This window comes from Ochotona curzoniae, unplaced genomic scaffold (assembly GCF_017591425.1).
Source record: "Ochotona curzoniae isolate NIBS_2020 unplaced genomic scaffold, NIBS_Ocur_1.0 scaffold_2453, whole genome shotgun sequence".
NCBI classification, from domain to species: domain Eukaryota; kingdom Metazoa; phylum Chordata; class Mammalia; order Lagomorpha; family Ochotonidae; genus Ochotona; species Ochotona curzoniae.
Genome location: NW_024467094.1, coordinates 20,962,836 through 20,981,996, shown reverse-complemented (window position 1 = coordinate 20,981,996; position 19,161 = coordinate 20,962,836). Strand labels below are relative to the sequence as shown.

At 36.6% G+C, this 19,161-nt stretch overlaps 1 protein-coding gene across 2 annotated transcripts in view; it reads left to right on the top strand.

The window, feature by feature from the left end:
* The window catches only part of MED13 (mediator complex subunit 13), a 95,682-nt gene that overhangs the window by 12,970 nt on the left and 63,551 nt on the right, over nt 1-19,161 (top strand). For both annotated transcript variants that reach the window (XM_041000802.1, XM_041000801.1), the window contains exons 4-9: nt 7,248-7,393; nt 9,014-9,211; nt 10,644-10,838; nt 13,354-13,516; nt 13,666-13,776; nt 17,802-18,479. In XM_041000802.1, coding sequence (XP_040856736.1) covers nt 7,248-7,393; nt 9,014-9,211; nt 10,644-10,838; nt 13,354-13,516; nt 13,666-13,776; nt 17,802-18,479 — 1,491 coding nt within the window. The remainder of the gene's footprint in view (nt 1-7,247; nt 7,394-9,013; nt 9,212-10,643; nt 10,839-13,353; nt 13,517-13,665; nt 13,777-17,801; nt 18,480-19,161) is intronic.

Here is a 19,161-nt window from a genome sequence, read left to right as displayed (position 1 = left end):
AAATTTTGATTTGGATCTGTAGAGAAATTGTTGAACAAAAACGGAGGAATACATTGTTTTAGAACTAGTGGAAATATGTGTGAAGTAGTCTGGTAACATTAAGTAGTATTAACATCTGTCAAAGATAGTGATTATGTTTTGTGTGAAGATAACTCGTTTTATTATCCAGTCTTTGAATTTGCTTTTATTGAAATGATTTGAGTTTGTTTTTCTGTATAAGATAAACATAATTCTTTTTTTTTTAAGATAAACATAATTCTTATATAATTCTTGCAGAGCTTGCACTTTTTTTAATTGAGCAAATTTATGATGCTAATTAGTACAGTGATTGCAAATGAAGTTTAGAAGATTTTAAGATAAGTGCCTCCTTTTCCTGTAAAAGCTTCAGGTTATGCTACTTCTCTATGATGTAAATAATGTAAAACATAGTCTGTCAAAAGATTCAGTGTCAAGCATTTGTTGAATTAGTAACACTTCAAGATAAACCGTGGTAAGTAATGTACGATGTGGGAGAAGAGAAAATTGAAGGGAATTTGCTTTTCCTGAAAAATGTAAGTGAATTCAAAAGAAATGTTTGTTCATAATTGTAAACATGGTTGAGCTGCCATCTTTCATATCATGTACACTTTTGTTTTGTTTTTAAAGTTTGCTGATTTGAAAGAGAGAGAGAGAGAGAGAAGGAAAGATGGAAAGAGAATTTTTCCATGCACTGGTTCCCCAGATGGCTGTAATAGCCAGAGCTGGACCAGGCCAGGGCCAGGAATTTCTTTTGCATCTGCAGGTGACCAGGGCCCAAGCAGTTGGGCCATCTTCCAATGCTTTTCCGAGCTCATTAGCAGGGAGCTAGATCAAAAATGGAGCAACTCTGGCACAAATTGGTACCCATATTTGATCCTTGCATCACAGTGTCTTAACCACCTGTACAAAGTGCTGGCCCTATGTACATCTTTTTTTTTTTTATGTGTGCCTGAAGGGTTTTTTAAGCTTTTCTTTTTGTTTTGTAAAGTGGATGAGTAGATAAACTTTGAGAAATAAAAACAATTTCATGTTTTTCTCTGAAAATTAGTATTAATTTGTATTTTAACATAATAATTAAGTATACCAGTGAGGAATTAATTCCTCTGCAAATGACAGGAAACCTGGCTACCTGGCTTATGTCAAGATTGACTGATTTTTTTTCTTAATAGTAGGCAGTCCAGAAGTAGGTATTTCAGTCCTGGTGCATATGTTCAGTGATGTTATCAAGATTCCAAGTATCTTTTGTCTTCCAAGATCCTAATGAGTATTAAGCTTCCGGATCTTACAGTTGAGTTCCATGCAAGAAGAGGATGGAAGATGGGAAGTAAATGGAAATGGCATCTGTGTCACAAAGTACATATTTCCTAGAAACTGGAGTTGATAGGTTATTGGCTGTCCTGACAGATTAAGTATTTTTTAGTTGGAAACATACCACTGTAAACAGAAGAGGGCTATTGTCTTAAGAAGAAAGGGAAAGGACCTAGCATGATAGCCTAGTGGCCACAGTCTTCTTGCATGTGCCAGGATCCCATATGGATGCTGGTTCATGTCCCGGCTATTCCACTTCCCTTCCAGCTCCCTATTTGTGGCCTGGGAAGCAGAGGAGGACGGCCAAAGCCTTGAAATCCTGCACCCATGTGGGAGACCAGGAAGAAGCTTCTGGCTTTGGATGGGTTCATCTCTGGCTGTTTTGGCCACTGGGGAGTGAAACAGTGGGTGAAAGATCTTTCTGTCTCTCCTCCTGTCTATAAATCACTTTCCAATTAAAAATAAATTTATATTCCCCCCCTTTTAAATTGGATAGACAGTTAGAAGAAGGGAAAATGAGTAACAGCTACATCTGCCATATACAGTAGTTTCTCATGGTTCAATTTCCTGTGGTCGGCTGTGCTCTGAAAATACAGAATGGAAAATTCCAGACATAAGATTTAAAAGTTTAAATTGCATGTTATTCTGAGCAATGTGAAGAAACTTCTGGTGCCTCATGTCTTGCTACTCGTTAAGTGAATCCCTTTGTTCAGCATGTCTGTTACTGCTACCTGCTTTGTGGTGGTCTTGGTTATCAGATCGAGTGTTGTGTGCTTGTGTTCAGGTTACCCTTACTTTGCTTATTAATGGTCCCAAAATGGAAGAGTAGTGAAAGTGGCAGTCTGCGCTTAAGAAAAGAATGAAATGCTTTCTTCAAGTGAAAAGGTCAAAATACAGTAAAGATATTTTGAGAGAATACGTTCATGTAATTTTTATTACAGTGTATTCTCATATCTGTTATGTTTATTACAAGTTGACTTGTGATAAGGTTTTGATAAACTCAGTTCAGGTTGGAAACAATGTGTCAAAAATGGATTAAATATATCTAAACTAGCAAACATAGCCTAGCCTTAAAGCTTAGCATTATTCTGTATTGAACAAGGTAATCTAACCCATTGCCTGTTTTGTAATTAAGTACTGGATATCATAAAAGTAGCTAAATGTTTTTATCCAGAAAATGCTGCCAATATAGTGTACTGCACAGTGCTGGTTATTTACCCTTCGCTGCTCAGCATCTCCGGAGAATTTTGTACTGCCTGTTACTCATCTGGGAAAAGATCAAAACTCAAAATTTGGAATATGGTTTCCACTGAATGCCCATCATTTTATAGTATTATAAAGTTAAAAAATCTTAAATTGGACCAACTTAAAATGAGGGACAATTTGTATTAATTCTCAATCTTATTATACCTAATTTATGAGTTAAAACTTACAGTAAGTGTTTATGCACAGGGAAAGGAAGTATTATATATATATAGAATTCAGCATTATTTGCTGAAAGTATTGCTCTTGGATAAGGAAGGACTGTGGTACATTTATTTTTATTTATTTTTTTATTGGAAAGGCGGATATACAGAGAGGAGGGACAGAGAGGAAGATCTTCCGTCTGATGATTCACTCCCCAAGTGAGCGCAACGGGCCGATACTATGCCGATCCGAAGCCAGGAGCCTCTTCTGGGTCTCCCATGCGGGTGCAGGGTCCCAAAGCTTTGGGCCATCCTCGACTGCTTTCCTGGGCCACAGGCAGGGAGCTGGAAGGGAAGCGGGGCTGCTGGGATTAGAACCGGCGCCCATATGGGATCCCGGGCGTGCAAGGCGAGGACCTTTAACCACTGTGCCACCGCGCCGGGCCCTATTTATTTTTTTAAAGATTTATTTATTTTTATTGGAAAGGCAGATGTACAGAGAGGAGAGACAGAGAGGGAGATCTTCCGTCCGTTGGTTCACTCTCCAAGTGACCGCAATGGCTAAAACTGAGCCAATCTGAAGCCAGAAACAGGAGCTTCTTCTGGGTCTCCCACACGGGTGCAGGGTCCCCAATATTTGGGCCCTCCTCGACTGCTTTCCCAGGCCACAAGCAGGGAGCTGGATGGGAAGCAGGGCTGTCAGGTTTAAAACCGGTGCCCATATATGATCCTGCATATATGGTGCATTCAAGGTGAGGACTTTTACCGCTACACTATCATGCTGGGCCCGATGCAGGCTTCTTAAGCAGTGCTTTAACTGCTGGCCTAACTGTCCATTCCAGCCAGAGTTTTAAATGCTTCACTATTGTTTCTGACATTAGTTCAGTATGTCTAATAGTGTGTATTACAGATAGAAAAGGCTTTGCTAAGTGGCAAATGAGATTGTATAGGAAATAAATACATTAATAGGGAACATGTTTAATTTTAGTATTTAAAAGATCTATTTATTTGTTTGAAAATCAGTTACAGAGAGACAAAAAGATAGACAGAAGTCTTCCATTTGCTGATTCACTTCTGAGATGACTGCAGCCACTAGGATCTTCTTTTAAATCTCCCATGTTGGCGGCAGGACCACAAACTCTTGAGCAGTCCTCTGCTCCTCTTTCCAGGTTACTAACAGGGAGCTGCATCAAAAGTGGAGCAGCTGGGATTCGAACTGGTGCTCGTGACATGCCAGTGTCACTGGAGGCGGCTTTCTTTGCTGTGCTATAATACCATCGCTTTAGTATATACTGTAATCTTACCTGTTGCCACAACTACAGATAATGATAAATTTCTACAGAAAAAAGTTGCAGAGTTGGTATATGATTTTAGATACTTTTATTCTGTAAAAGATAGTTCATTTTAAACCCCAGTTTGAAAGGGCGTATCAAGCATATGTGTACCTATTCATATAGATCACAGACAGATATTCACATGTGTACATACATACATATTAGATATGTAAATTCTTGCTGGAGCTGAAAATAACCTTAAGGTGGTGGGATCAGATGTCTGGTTCAGTATGTTCTGAGTCCTGAAATTATTAGGAAAAACAAACAAACAAAGAAAAAACCTGGGCCATTAAGATTGAGAGATTTTTGAGCCCGGTGCAGTAGCCTAGTAGTCATCCCCTTGTATGCACCAGGATTCCATATGGTGCCAGTTCATTTCCCTTCTGCCCTCAGCTCTCTGCTTGTAGCCTGGGAAGGCAGTTGTGGATGGACTGAAGCCTTGGTACCCTGTACCCAGAGAAAAAACTTGGAAGAAACTCCTGACTCCTGGCTTTGGATTGGCCATTCTGGCCACTTGGGGAGTGAACAGCAGATGGAAGATCTTTGTCTTTCCTTCTCTCTTTAAATCTGCTTTTTCAATAAAAATAAGTAAATTAAAAAAAAAGATATATATTTTTTGACTTTGTGAAATGAGGTAATAGATTTCCCAGGAAAGAAATGAATGCTTCCCTAGGTACTTGTTCCCAGTTAGTTGTAATTAACATGTGAGATTTAACTCTTTCTTTCCCTTTAAAAAATGTTTTTATATGTGCTATCTGATATGGTAGCCACCAGGCACTAATGACTGAAGTTAGTTAATTTACATTAAATAAACATTGAGTTGCTCAGTCTCACATTTCACATTTCAAGAGCTTCTTGTATGACCAATGGCTATTTAATAGTCAGTGCAGATATAGAACATTTTCATTATTGCAGAATGTTCTCTTAGATAGTATTGCTTATACCAGAGCTTTTACCTTTATGATTAAAACAATACCTTTGATATTGCACTAAAGAAGGTGGTCATTTTTTAAAGACAGTAGGTGAAAGAATATGCTTTAAATTTCCCTATAAAGCCTTTACCTTCTGCCACAAATAGGGCTTCTATGTAATCTAAAATTAATTTAAGTACAATGAGGTGTAAGTCTACATTGGAAGTGTATTAGTAGCTGTTCGTAGTTTTAGGATATCCTGTTGTATTCCTTTTAACTCTGAAAACCCAAACTTTGCTAAGAACCTTATTTAGAGATATGTTTTCTAAGTACTGCTCTTTTTGTTTTCTAGAGAGTCACTGTCCGGTAGAAATACAGTATGTAAACTACATATGTAATTTTAAATGTTCTAATAGACACATTAAAGGGAAAACCTCAATATCCAGTTGAAATTAATTTTTAAAAAGGATGTTTATTTGAAAGGCAGAATGACAGAGAGGGAGATACAGTGAAAGAGCTCTCCCATCTTCTAATTCACTCCCTTAATTGCTACAGTGGTTGTATCTAGACTCTGCCAAAAACAAAGCCAGGCCCTAGGAACTTCATCCTGTCCTCCCTCACTGATCCAGGTACTTGGGCTGTCTTATGTTGCCTTCTTCACTCAGTACATGAGCAAGAACCTAGAGCCCACTCAAACTGGCAGTCTAATAATGGGAAATTGGCATAGCAAGCAGTGATTCAGCTTGCCACACTGCCAAGCCTTTGGGATTGATATTGATGATATATTTTATTTAATTCAGTGTATCTAAAGTAATATTCCAGCATGTTATTAAATATATGAAGGAACAAACACACGGCGAGAGCACTCATCTGTTGGTTTACTCTCTAACTTCATGCATCTAACAGACTAGGCCAGAACCTGGAGCAAGGAGCCTAGTCCAGGTTTCCCATGTGAGCCTCAGGAACTTCTTTATTGGCAGAAAGCTGAAATTGGACTCTGGAATGGAATTTGAACCTGGCAGCTTTGATATGGAATGTGGATATCATGGCCAATAGGCTAAACACCAAATGCCTGCTCTCATTCTAACCTACTTTATATTGCAATAAGATTAGATTTTGTGGGGGATAATTTGCTGGGGTATAGGAAGTGAAGTTCTTCGATCAACAACTCCTGAAATTGAAAAGGATTGGTGCAGAGTAGAACAATGCACCTAAATGGTGCTGAGAGCAGCAGTCATGTTTTCTACTTTGAAATACTGAGCTTTTTACAAAGATCTTGGAGGCAAATTTATTGCTTCTCATCAAGGAGACAAGTGTTCTTTCCTAATTTGAAAGTTAAAATGGTCGAATATTGATGGTGCATATGGAAAGGCTACTGGGGAGTTGAAAGATTTACCTTGATGAGTTTTATGTATGCCAGATTATTTTCTCAAGTAAATAAATAAATTGTGCTCTTAAATTGTATTTATGAGAGAGAGGCAGAGAGGGACCTTTCCCTTTCCCATCTTCTGGCTCAGTCTCCAAATATCTGCAGAGCTCCTGGCTCCTGGCTTTGGATTGGCTCAGCTCCAGCCATTGTGGCCACTTGGGGAGTGAATCATTGGATGGAAGATTTTCCTCTCTGTCTCTCCTCCTTTCTGTATATCTGACTTTCCAATGAAAATAAATAAATCTTTCTAAAAACCAGAATGTACTGTTTGGCATTTATCCTTGATTTTAGGGTGCCTTCAACTGTTATTTTAGAGGGGACTAATTTTAGATTATTGATTGGTTTATAAACTAGTTTAGAAATAGAGATGTTGAGAAAAATGTATTTGATTTTCTAGGTATAGAAAGGGTCAAATAATCAAACACTAAGTATCCATAAATTCTGTTGCCTACCTAGAATTTTTTTTTTTAACAAAGGAAACCCTCTTTTTCTCCCCGCCCCAAAAAGAAACCATACTATTTTGATAGCTTGTCACTTCCTCATAAGCTTACTCCCCCAACCTTATTTTTGTAGTTGCATGATAATTATGTGTGAGAGTGTAGCTGACTTATCTAACTGGTTCCTCTGTTTGCAGCTTTTTGACTTATGGTAAACAATGATGTGAACATTTTTTTTAAAGCTAAATATATGCTTATATTCATGTGGTTTTTGGTGGGGCTTCAGATGATGTAGAATTTCTGGACTGGTGGGAGTAAACGTTTTGGATAACTTCATATTAAACAAAAGTTAACAATTCTGGCCATTAATTATCACTAAAATATAACTTTTTCTTCTTTATTAGTGAACACTTGTCCTGCTCTTTCACCTTTTTCTTGCATGGAGATAGCAATGTTTGTACCAGCGTGGAAATTAACCAACATCAACCTGTATACCTTCTCAGTGAAGAGCATATCACCCTTGCTCAACAGTCTAATAGCCCTTTTCAAGGTAGATTATTTTATTGTCTTAATTATTGATTTTTTAATGTTATTGTATTAGAAAGGTCCTTGTTAAAGTTGATAATTTTATGTTTTGAGATTGATAGTATTTCCCCCAAGTATAATGATCCAGATGTTATCTGCTTTGTTCTTGTTCATTAGAGAAGGGCACTGGGATGGAGAGAAGCTAAGACAGAGACAAGAAGAGCTTGAGCTTGCACTCATCGATCCACTGTTCAGATAGTTCCAGCACTTGGGGTTGAGCTAGGCAACACTAGAGGTTTGGAACTCCTCCAGGTCTGATATCTGGGTAGCTGGAGCTCAGAAAGTGTTTTCTACTGCTTTGCCATCATGGTAAGAGGGAGCTGGAATAAAAGCATGGCAGCTGGGACTTGAGCTAGCTTTCTGATATGGGATGCTCGTGTTGTAGATCATGGCTAAACTCACTGTGCCACAGCACCAGCCCCAATAAATTTAAAAAAAAAATGTGGAAAGTTCCTGGACATGTTAGTATATTCTGAAGTTTTCTCTTAAGTAAAATATTTAAGGTATACTTGTTAATGTTTTCAAGATCATTTTGTATGTCACTTATATAAGTAATGTTTAACATATGTGCACAAGATCTTTTAAAAATTACTTTATGAGAGTAATAGGTACCTCTTATTCATTGTTTCACTTCTCACATACCCCATAATAACCACAACTGAGTTGGGGTCAGAGCCAAAAACTGAAAACATATCGTGTGTCTTCTGTGTGAGTGTCAGGGACCCAACTAATTGAGCCATTAGCTGCTGTTTCCCAGAGAGAATCAGGAACTGGATCCAGGATCATACCCAAGCACTCTGACAATCCTTGTTGCATCTTAATTGCCATGTCAAACATTTGGTCTAAGGAAGTATTTTATAAACTTGTTGCTTTATTTTTGAGGACTAGAAGTATGTTCTTATTTTACTTCAACTTAATAATGCTTAATTGAAAAATTTGCATGACAGTAAATGTTAGCATGTAGATTGGTACATTTCCATTGTGGTTTACTCAATTTGCTTTTTCTTAGTGGGAATCAAGAGAAATTGAAGAACAAAAAGGTATCTCTAGCTCACATTGAAATTCTGTTTGAAATTTGAGAGTAGACAAATATTTTTGCAGTTTTTTGAACATAATATTTACTTATTTATTTGAAATGCTGAGTTACAGAGAGAGAGAGAAATATCTTCCATCTGCCAGTTCACTCCCTACCTGAGCACATTGTCTAAGCCAGGACCAGGCCAAAACCAAGAGCCAGAAGCTTCATCTGTGTCTCCTGTGTGGATTGCAGGGACCCAAGCTCTCTGGCCATCCTCCATTGCCTTCCGAGACATATAATCAGGGTGATGGATCAGAAGTGGAGCAACTACAACCCAAACTAGTACTCATATGGGACGCTGGCATCCTTGCCAGTGTCTTTATTCACCATACCACATACTAACCCTAATAGTTTTATAATAAATTCAATTTTATACTTTATCTTCGCAGTAAGGAAGTTTGCTTTCTCAGATATCATTATGAGATTCCTTTTCTTTTTTAGAATTGTGTTAATTGTCTGCCACGTTGTTTCATCTTTAGTTACTTACTTGATGTTTGCTTTTTCTAGTTATCCTAAGCCCATTTGGACTAAACGGCACTCTCACAGGACAGGCATTCAAGATGTCTGATTCAGCTACAAAAAAATTGATTGGTGAATGGAAACAGTTCTATCCTATCTCATGTTGCTCTAAGGAGATGTCTGAAGAGAAACAGGAAGATATGGATTGGGAGGATGATTCGTTAGCTGCAGTAGAAGTTCTTGTTGGTATGGATTTTGAATATTAATCTTAAGAGGAAGTACCTGGCTGAACGTATTAGTTTTTGCTAAAAAAAAACACAAATGTGATATATCAATGACTTTAACAAAAAGCATTTATTTCTTGTATGTTTCTTCTTCATATTACTTAAGGATTGCAGCTTGGCTATGGTTTGACATAAGTGTTTTCTCGTTCTGCAGCCTAGGTCAAAGGAACACCTAATTTTGGGTGCATATTGTGTTAAAAGAGCAGAGGAATAGTAGGGACCAAGTCTAATCATGTGATTGTGTTTAAAGCTTCTACTGGGGTAAAATTCATGGTATATCTCACATTACATTCGACAAAACTATGTCCATTGCCAACACATCTTCATGAAATATCTTGGAATATAGAAACATTTCTTGTGTCATAGTGGATAGTATGCTGAGGGTGGGACATTGATTATAATGAACTAGTATTTGGAAACTGAAAAGTGAAACCTGTATTGTGTTAATGTGTTAGTATTTGTTAAAGTTGCTACCTCCAATAACTTAAAAGACAGGAGATATACTTAAAGAACTTTGGCTTTGGTGTGCTCTAAGCCCTTTCCAATTTGGCTTTACTCTGAATATCCTCTTACTCAGGTACTCAGGTTAACAAGCTAACTTGTAAATGGCATGTGGTAATCTCTTATAAGACAGAAATCAGAGACTATGCTGATTTTTTTTCCAACACATTTAAAGCTCCTGACAGAGTGTAGCATATGTTGCTTGCACTTAGATTTTAGAGTAAGTTACATTCAAACCTCACAATAAGGAGAAAATATACTCCACCCTAGGAAAACATAGGAGGCATGGGAAATGCATAATTGAGCAAATAATTGCAGTCAAAAAATATAGTGCTATATTTGTTGCAATCTGTATCAGTGTTCCGTATGAAGGTTTCCTCATTCAATGTTTTTTGTTTGTTTAATGAAAACATTACTAATATTCAGTTTCAATAAACTCATTATTACTAGCATGGTTAGGAGAAGCAACATTAATATTTGTTGAAATTTTAAAATAGATATAGAGGAAAAAAAAAGAAAAAACAGAAAATGATCCAAAATTGTTGTGCCCAGATAGCGTTTGTTAAACTTGTAAAATACATTTTAAGAAGCAGTAATATATTATGGTTGCTGAGATATGCTTAAAAAAAAAAGAAAGGAAAAGAAAAGAAAAACTAAATCAAAACCCAGACGCATTTGTAGTTAGAAAATGAAGGAAAGAATTAATAGAAAAAAACTGCTATCTAGCTTTTTTCCCTCAGAAACAAAATCTTATGTAGTAGAGCATATCTTTAAAATAAATTTGCATAAATAGGCTCATATCTCTTTTTCTATTACAGTACTTTTGGTTAAAACTAATTTTATTGTAGTTATGATAGTAGTTCATTTTTCTGTGCAATTGTTTTTTCTTTCAGCTGGTGTCCGAATGATCTACCCAGCATGTTTTGTTTTAGTCCCTCAGTCAGACATTCCTACTCCTAGCTCTGTGGGATCCTCTCACTGTTCAGCTTCTTGCATGGGTGTTCATCAAGTGCCTGCTTCTATAAGAGATCCTGCAATGTCTTCAGTTACTCTTACACCACCTACATCTCCTGAGGAAGTACAGACAGGTATTGTACTATCTTGTTTCATCGTCTCTGGTGATAAATCATATTTTGGGTACTCTAAACACTTAAAAATGTTTAATCTTGCAATACTTTGAAAATATAGAAAAGTTTGCTATTATAGCACAAAGAACTCTCTCTTCTGGAGTCCCAAACTGTTACCATTTACTGCGTTATCCTGTGTGTATGTGTGTGTGTGCACACGTGCACATGTGTGTATATTCATCATCATCATCAGTCTTTCTCTGAACCATTTTGAGTAAGCTGCAGACGCATTGCCTTATAATTTCTATATATATTCACTGTATACCCCAAATAAAGATACTCTTTGTAACTTTTATTTAATCATTGAAGTCAAGAAAGTAATAGTTGGGCCTGGCATGGTAGCCTAGTGGCTAAAGTCCTCACCTTGCACACGCTAGGATCCCATATACGCTCCAGTTTGTGTCCCTGGAGTCCCACTTCCCATCCAGCTCCCAGTTTATGTCCTGAGAAAGAAGTAGAGGAAGGTCCAAAGCCTTTGTACCCTACACCTATGTGGGAAACCCAGAAGAAGCTCTTGACTTTGGATTGGCTCAGCTCCAGCTGCTGCTGCAGCCACTTGGGGAGTAAATCAGTGAACAGAAGATCTTCCTCTCTGTCTCATCTTTTCTGTATATCTGACTTTCCAATGAAAATAAATAAATCTTTAAAAACATATAAATAAATTAAAAGTGATACACCATCATCCAATTGACATCCCTTATTGAAATTTTTTGTTCTTAACATGCTGGTGCAGGCGTTTGGTACAGTGATTGAGATGCTGCTTTGAATGCCTGTTTCCCATATGGGAGTGCCTAAGTCCAGGTTCTGGCCCTGCTCCTGATTCTAGCTTCCTAGTAAGGCACATCATGGGAGCAAGTGATAGCTCAATAGCTGAATGGAAACCTGAATGACTTCCCAACTCTTTACTTGAACTTGGCCCAACCCTGCTTATTGAGGACATTTGGAGGTATGAACCAGCAGATGGGAGTCTCTCTCTGTTTCTCCATCTTTGAAATAAGTAAAATGAATTTAAAAACAAAACAAAATAAAAAGGAAAAAAACCTCTTTAACTATACTTTTGATATGCTCACCTTCTCAGCATGCACCTGTGTCTCATCTGGGACCAGAACACATGGTAAGAACCCATCCATCCATCCTTTTCTTTTGTTTTGTTTTTTAAGATTTATTTGAGGAAAAGAATTACACTGAGAGGGAGAAAAGGTTAAAGATAGAGGGGTCTCTGTCTGCTGGTTCGCTCCTTGAATGACCATGCCTATGGCCTGGAATTCCTTCTGGATGTCCCATATGAATACAGTTGCCCAGGCACTTGGGCCAGCTTTTGCTGTCCTTCCAGACATATTGACAGGGAGCTGGATCAGAAGTGGAGGGACCAGGACTTGAGCAGGCACTAATGTAGGATGCTGTTATCATGGGCAGTGACTTGGCCTGTTGCATGACAACAGAGGCAATACACAATCCCATTTGATCATCCTATTAAGATAGTACCCCCAACTAAAACAAGAGGCTGAAAATAGAGGAGAGGTTTCTTTTCAACTCAAGCATACTTGGAGGTACCACTCTTTTTCTGTTTCTTCTACCCAGTTGTGATTTTTATTTTTCCCACGTCAGGTGGCCTGTATTCATGTATGAATTTATCTTTCTACTCTCACTTTGAAATAGATTTTGTACTTCTATAATACGTAAATGCCTCTGTTTTTGTATTGTTATCTCTGTGACCTGGAATAAAAGCCAAAATAATCCATCAGGCATATGTAAATATTTAATATTACAGCTTTGGGGGCATATGGAACACTAAATTGGCAAGTATAGGGGAATCTTTGAACTGCGATTGTAACTTTTCTGCAAGTTTCAAAAAGAGGATATAAAAATTAAAGGGCCTATCACAATGGTTCATCTGGCTAATCCTCCCCTTCAAGTGCTGGAATCCCGTTGTGGGTGCCAGTTCATATGCTGGCTGCTGCACTTCCCATCCAGCTCTCTGCTTGTGGCCTGGGAAAGCAGTGGAGAATTGCTCACAGCCTTCGGACCCTGTGTCTATGTGGGAGACCTAGAAGGCGTTCCTAGCTCCTGGTTTTATATCAGCTCAGCTCTGGCCATTGTGGCCACTTGGAAGACAACTAGCAGATGAAAGATCTTTCCCTCCCTCTGTGGTTCTGCCTTTTTAGTAAAAAAAACAAAAAAAACAAAAACGATTAAATCTTTAAAATTTAAAAGCTCTGAAGCAAATATGGTAAAAAGTAATTCTGCAGAGCTAAGTGGTAGATTCACAGATACTAATTATGATAAATAGTTTAATGTGTGATTTATTATCTCAAAAATACTCAAAAGATTTTTAAACAGTAATATACTTTTTGCATCAAGATAAAATAGATTCATCATATCTGCAACAAGTTTACCACAGATGAATGAGAAACTCCAGTAATATTATTTTAAACCTACTTCTGTTGTCCTACAGAGTGTTTTTTGTTTGTTTCAGTTGATCCTCAGTCTGCCCAGAAGTGGGTAAAGTTTTCTTCGGTAACTGATGGCTTCAATTCTGATAGTACTAGCCACCATGGTGGGAAAATACCAAGAAAATTAGCAAATCATGTGGTGGATAGAGTTTGGCAGGAATGCACTATGAACAGAGCACAGAACAAGTATGTATTTCCAAGTTTCATATTTGGAATTAGGAGATTACTTAAAATACAAACTAATTTGACTTTAATTAAAGTTGATTTAAAAAAATTTGAATTCAATTATAACAAAAATATATGATTTTAAAGAATTTCATAATTTGAAATCTTAGGAGAAAGTATTCTGCTTCCTCGGGTGGCTTGTCTGAAGAAGAGACAGCTGATAAAGTAGCATCTTGGGATTTTGTAGAAGCCACACAAAGAACGAATTGCAGTTGTTTGAGGTATGCTTTTTTCCAGTAGTTAACTGATGTCTGTGTGTGTGTGTGTGTGTGTTTGTGAGATAGTATGCTAGGATTTCAAAAGAAAAACATTACATAATTTGATGCTGATTGTAGAAATACATACAGACACCTGCCTGAAGCACAGTTACCAGAGGTGAACTGTGAAACTTTGTTTCCTAGCAGCCAAATAAAAGAGAAGTTATGTTGGGTTATGTTTTATCTGAAAAGACTGTTTTATCCAAAAACTTGTGGGGAAAATGAATTTAAAATTATGAGCTTATTTTTGTATAAAACATTCCAGAAATCCATGCATAGTTATTTTATTATTCATAGTTTTCAAATATTATGAAAAAATGGTGCTCCAAAATTATTTTCTGTAAACTTTTATAGGTACTCTGAGGTAGAATTTGTAATGTGAAAGTCATGAAAGTCTTTGGAACAAGGCATTTCTTGATGACACTGTTCTTGAGAAATTTTTCTCAGTATTTTAAAGACAAATTAAATACTAGATAAAAATTTCCACAATCTTATTGTTAGGTAGTAAATGTGTTTTAATTTTATACAGTAACTTCTTACAATATTTTTTGGGAAACTGAAATTTTAAGCTGAAACTAATAAAGTTGTAAATGTGATTCTGAAAAGGACTGAAGCTATACTGCCAAAATGTAAGATTTTTAATGGATTGTTTTGTTGATATATTGTTAGAATGTGTATACTTTAAATTTTTTAGGTAATTGCATTTGTATATTATAGCCTTTTGATGAGATTTGATAATAGTATGATTTTATTATTTTACTCTGTAAATTAATGATAAATTATATATTTTTGCAGTCAAGGGAAATATTGGCCTTGATATACCAAACTATGACTGGTGATCAAATTGATGAGCGCAGCTATTTCTCAGGGAAGTGAGGCAATGGAATGGAGTACCTTCCAGGGATTTTCTTAAATTAGCTTTATTTGTTTAAACGCAATGACAGATTCTTTTGAAATCAATTAAATGTTCTCATGCAGAATTTTGTATTAGAAAAAGTGTAGTAACATTGTTGAAAGTTTGGCTTTGTTGATGGAGTGAGTAGAATGAATATCTGAATATTTAACTATTATTTAATAATTTAAAATAATTAAATCTATACCTAGTCTAAGATATAATTTGTGTACAATTATGATGTTAGTGAACTATGTTTAGTTGGTCAGATTTGGCCTACTGCTAAAGCTGGTCCCCTGCTTTGTATTTTGTATGACCTGTGAATTTAAAATGTGAATGCTTAAATAATTGGACAAAGTTCAAGTGTATTTTGTGGCACAAGGGAATTATGTGAAGTTAAAATCTTGGTGATCATAAGAACTTAATAGAACACATTCATGTTCTTTCTTATGATGGCCTCAAGCAGGTTAGTATCTGATCTCTGAACTAGGACCCATGGGTGTATGGTCTGGGCTTGGTGTACATGGTGCATTATTAGACCACCTATGTTGTTGACTCTGTGCAAAGAAGGTAACAGCAGCTCAGAGCATGATGAAGATGGAAGGATGTAGCCATTGGCATGAGTGGAAATTTTGCTTGTGAAAGGGATCCATGAGATGAGGTGAAGAGTTAAAAACTCAGGATAGCCAAGCCTACTCCCCTAATCAACAGAGAGTAACTATAGAAGTTGAAAAATTTCTGAGGGTGGAATGAAATGAGACAGATTAGGGTAGCTAGCTTAGAGTCTCAAGCTGGATGCCATACTCCCTTTACTCTTTGTAAATCCAACCAGCCTTTATCTACAGATCAGATCTCTCCCCCAGGATCTGTTTTGCCTCAACAAGGACTTGGGCATTATCATGAAACTACTCCCTTTCCCAAGATGATATGAAGGTCGGCAACACTGAGGGACAAACTCTGTCTTCCCTCAGAGGCAGAATGGAAAGTAGAAACATTTCCTTCCCTCTAACCTTTCCTGTCCCAACCCACTCCACCCCTGAACATGCTCCATGTGTATCTATGATCTAGGATACTCTTAAAAATTAATTTTAATGGATTTAATATAAAAATTGTTTGCTTTATTAACATTCTTAAAAGACCAACAAACAGCATATAACAGTGCAGAAAATAATAACTATTAACTAGTATGATTGGTACCACTGTTGTGATTCATGTTTAGTAACCAGCAGTTTTACTGTCCATTGCTTTTGCACCATCATTCTAAGTGTCAAAATAGTGAAAAAGGCAAATAATGTCTTGATGCTATTATAAGAATAGCTTTAGTCCCTGTTAGGTCCCTGAAAAGATTGATGAACCATGCTTGGCACAATACCATAATAGCTTTTCAATTATTTGAATAAATGATAAGTAAGTGATATTGTCGTTTATTTTTGCTTTCCTTGCTCTTTCTTGTTATTAATATTGTTTCCTTTTTTAATCTTTGCTTTCTGAGGAGATTGATGTCCTATTTTTACTATTTCGTTAATTAAATTAAGCATTTATTGTGTGTGTTTCTTTTTGTGGGAGTCAGAATCTTAGAATACTTCAGTCTTGTTCTTTTAAACTTTTTAAGAGTTACTTGGATTTTTGGAAAGGCAGATTTACAGAGAGAAGGAGTGACAAAAAGATCCTGCATCTGCTGGTTCACTAAGTGACTGCAATGGCCGAGCCCATCCAAAGCCAGACTTCTTCCAGGTCTCCCTTGCAGGCATTGGGTTTCAAGGCTTTGGGCCATTCTCCAATACTTTCTCAAGTCACAAGCAGGGAGTTGTATGGAAAATGGATCAGCTGGGACACAAACTGGCACCCACATGGGATACTGGTACTTCCAAGGCGAGGATTTAGCTTCTGAGTCATTGCTTCAGGGCCCCTTTTTGTAAATTTCTCAAAAATATTTTAACTCTATTCTTTTAGGAAACTTTCCAAATACAGATAAGAGAATTGAACAATAAATTTGTATTTATCAACTCTCCATGTTTACTTAAATGCTTACTTCTTACATATTTTCTTTAGCTGAAGATACCTTAAATTTTTGACATCCATTAAAGTTGACTCATTTAAAATATTTTTATATATAGTCAGTGTAAAGCAATAATGAGGTTTGGTGTTCTTTTTATTTTTTAGGTTTTAACTTATTTCATGATTGAATTTTACTACTCAAGACCCTTTACTTAAAAAAAAAATTATCTTCAGTTTGTTTCAAAGAGAGATAGACATGTATATCTTCCAACTGTTGGTTTGCTTCCCAAATGGCTGCAAACACTGGAACTGGGCCAGACTTACAAAAGGAGGCTGAAACTCAGTCTGGGTGTCCTGTTTGGGTGCCAGGGGCTCAAATACTTTAAAAGGAAAAAGTAAACCTTTTAAGTACTGAATGTGTAAGCACCATAGTTACCAATTTTTTTAAAGTTTATTTTTAGTGTAAAAGATATTATATATATTTATATATACACACACACCTATGTATAGATTATTCTCAGACTGTAATATTATTTAAAACTGTGGATGAAATTATTTGATTTTTAAGTATATAGTGTAAGTTTTTGAATTCAGAATTGCTTTATGTTGATGAGGAAGAACTACTTCAAGGCATGTTGCCATCACTGGGAGAAGGCAGATTAGTGTGAAGCTCATCAGTCAGTCATTTCCAGTGCTTTCCAGACTAATCTTTTACTTCAGTATAAAGTCAGAATTGCTTTGCAGTCATTTGCTGAAGAATCACAGGTGATAACTGAGCTCTAAAACACTGTTCGTTTATAACAGTTACTAACTCTAAGGTATTGATGAGCAAATTTCAAACATTTTGATTACTTTTTCTTAAAATGACTAAATATTAGGTATATTTGTTCAGCGACCAAGGTCACTATTGAATCAACATGAGGGAATTAACTTTTAGAAATCTTTATGTTCTCATCTTAAGGTCAATCATATCTGAAATGTCTGAATGTTAACTTACATACTTTACTGCAGTGGCAGTACTGTAAATATTAACTTACATACTTTACTGCAGTGGCAGTACTGTGAATATTAATGCTTTTTTTTTTTTTTCATTTCTTAGGCACAAAAATCTCAAATCAAGAAATGCTGGACAACCTGGACAGGCACCATCTTTAGGTCAACAACAAGTACTTCCTAAGCACAAGGCCAATGAGAAGCAAGAAAAGAGTGAAAAGCCACAGAAACGCCCCTTGACTCCTTTTCACCATCGTGTGTCTATTAGCGATGATGTTGGCATGGATACAGATTCAGCCAGTCAAAGACTTGTGATTTCTGCTCCAGACAGTCAAGTGAGATTTTCAAATATCCGAACTGATGTAGCAAAGACTCCTCAAATGCATGGTAGTGAAATGACAAATTCACCTCAACCACCCCCTCTTAGTCCTCACCCATGTGATGTGGGTGACGAAGGAGTGACTAAGACACCTTCAACCCCTCAGAGTCAACATTTTTATCAAATGCCAACACCAGATCCCTTGGTTCCTTCAAAACCAATGGAAGATAGGATAGACAGTTTGTCTCAGTCTTTCCCACCTCAGTTCCAGGAAACTGTAGAACCTACAGTCTATGTTGGTACAGCAGTAAATTTGGAAGAAGATGAAGCTAATATAGCCTGGAAGTATTACAAGGTCCCAAAGAAAAAAGATGTAGAGTTTTTACCACCTCAACTTCCAAGTGATAAATTCAAGGATGATCCAGTTGGACCTATTGGACAGGAAAGTGTAACATCTGTTACAGAGTATGTATTTTTTACCAGTTGCTATTATAAGTTAAGGGTGGAAGTGATGAGAGTTCTTAATATTAGTATCCTGGGATCGGTTTCAGGATAGGATTTATGGTAGCAAATCCTTTGAGTATTAGCTTTATATCTTTGTATATGTCTTGATATATTTTTTAAGGAGCTTCTATTAAATATTTTAGCCACAAAGAAAGGGACAAAATAATACACATTTATCAGCCGAACTAAGGAGTTTGAACATAGAACTATTGTGTATTATTTTTCATCCTTCCACTGTCTTGAATTAAGTACCATTTCTATACATGTGATTCTAGTTATTTATTGCTTTATGGTACATCCTTGTTAGGAATACAAAGATACTGCAAAAGGTTCATGTAAAATGGAATTAAGTTGTTTATTTTTGTGCAGAAACACTTTCAAATCTACTTTTTTTGATGATAACACATTTTCATGAACTTTTTGAATATCCCTTTTATACTATGTTATCTGTTGAAGGTGGATATTAGATATGTTCAGCTGTGTGTATCAAAAAATGTAACAAATTTTTGGTGGGGGTACATATTTCCTTGTGCAGTTGTATAAGAATTTTCTAGAAAATGCATCTACAAGTGAGGTTGCTCAGCTGTGAGATCTGTCTACTTCAACAGTAAAGATTAAAGCCACATTGTCTCCAAACAACTAG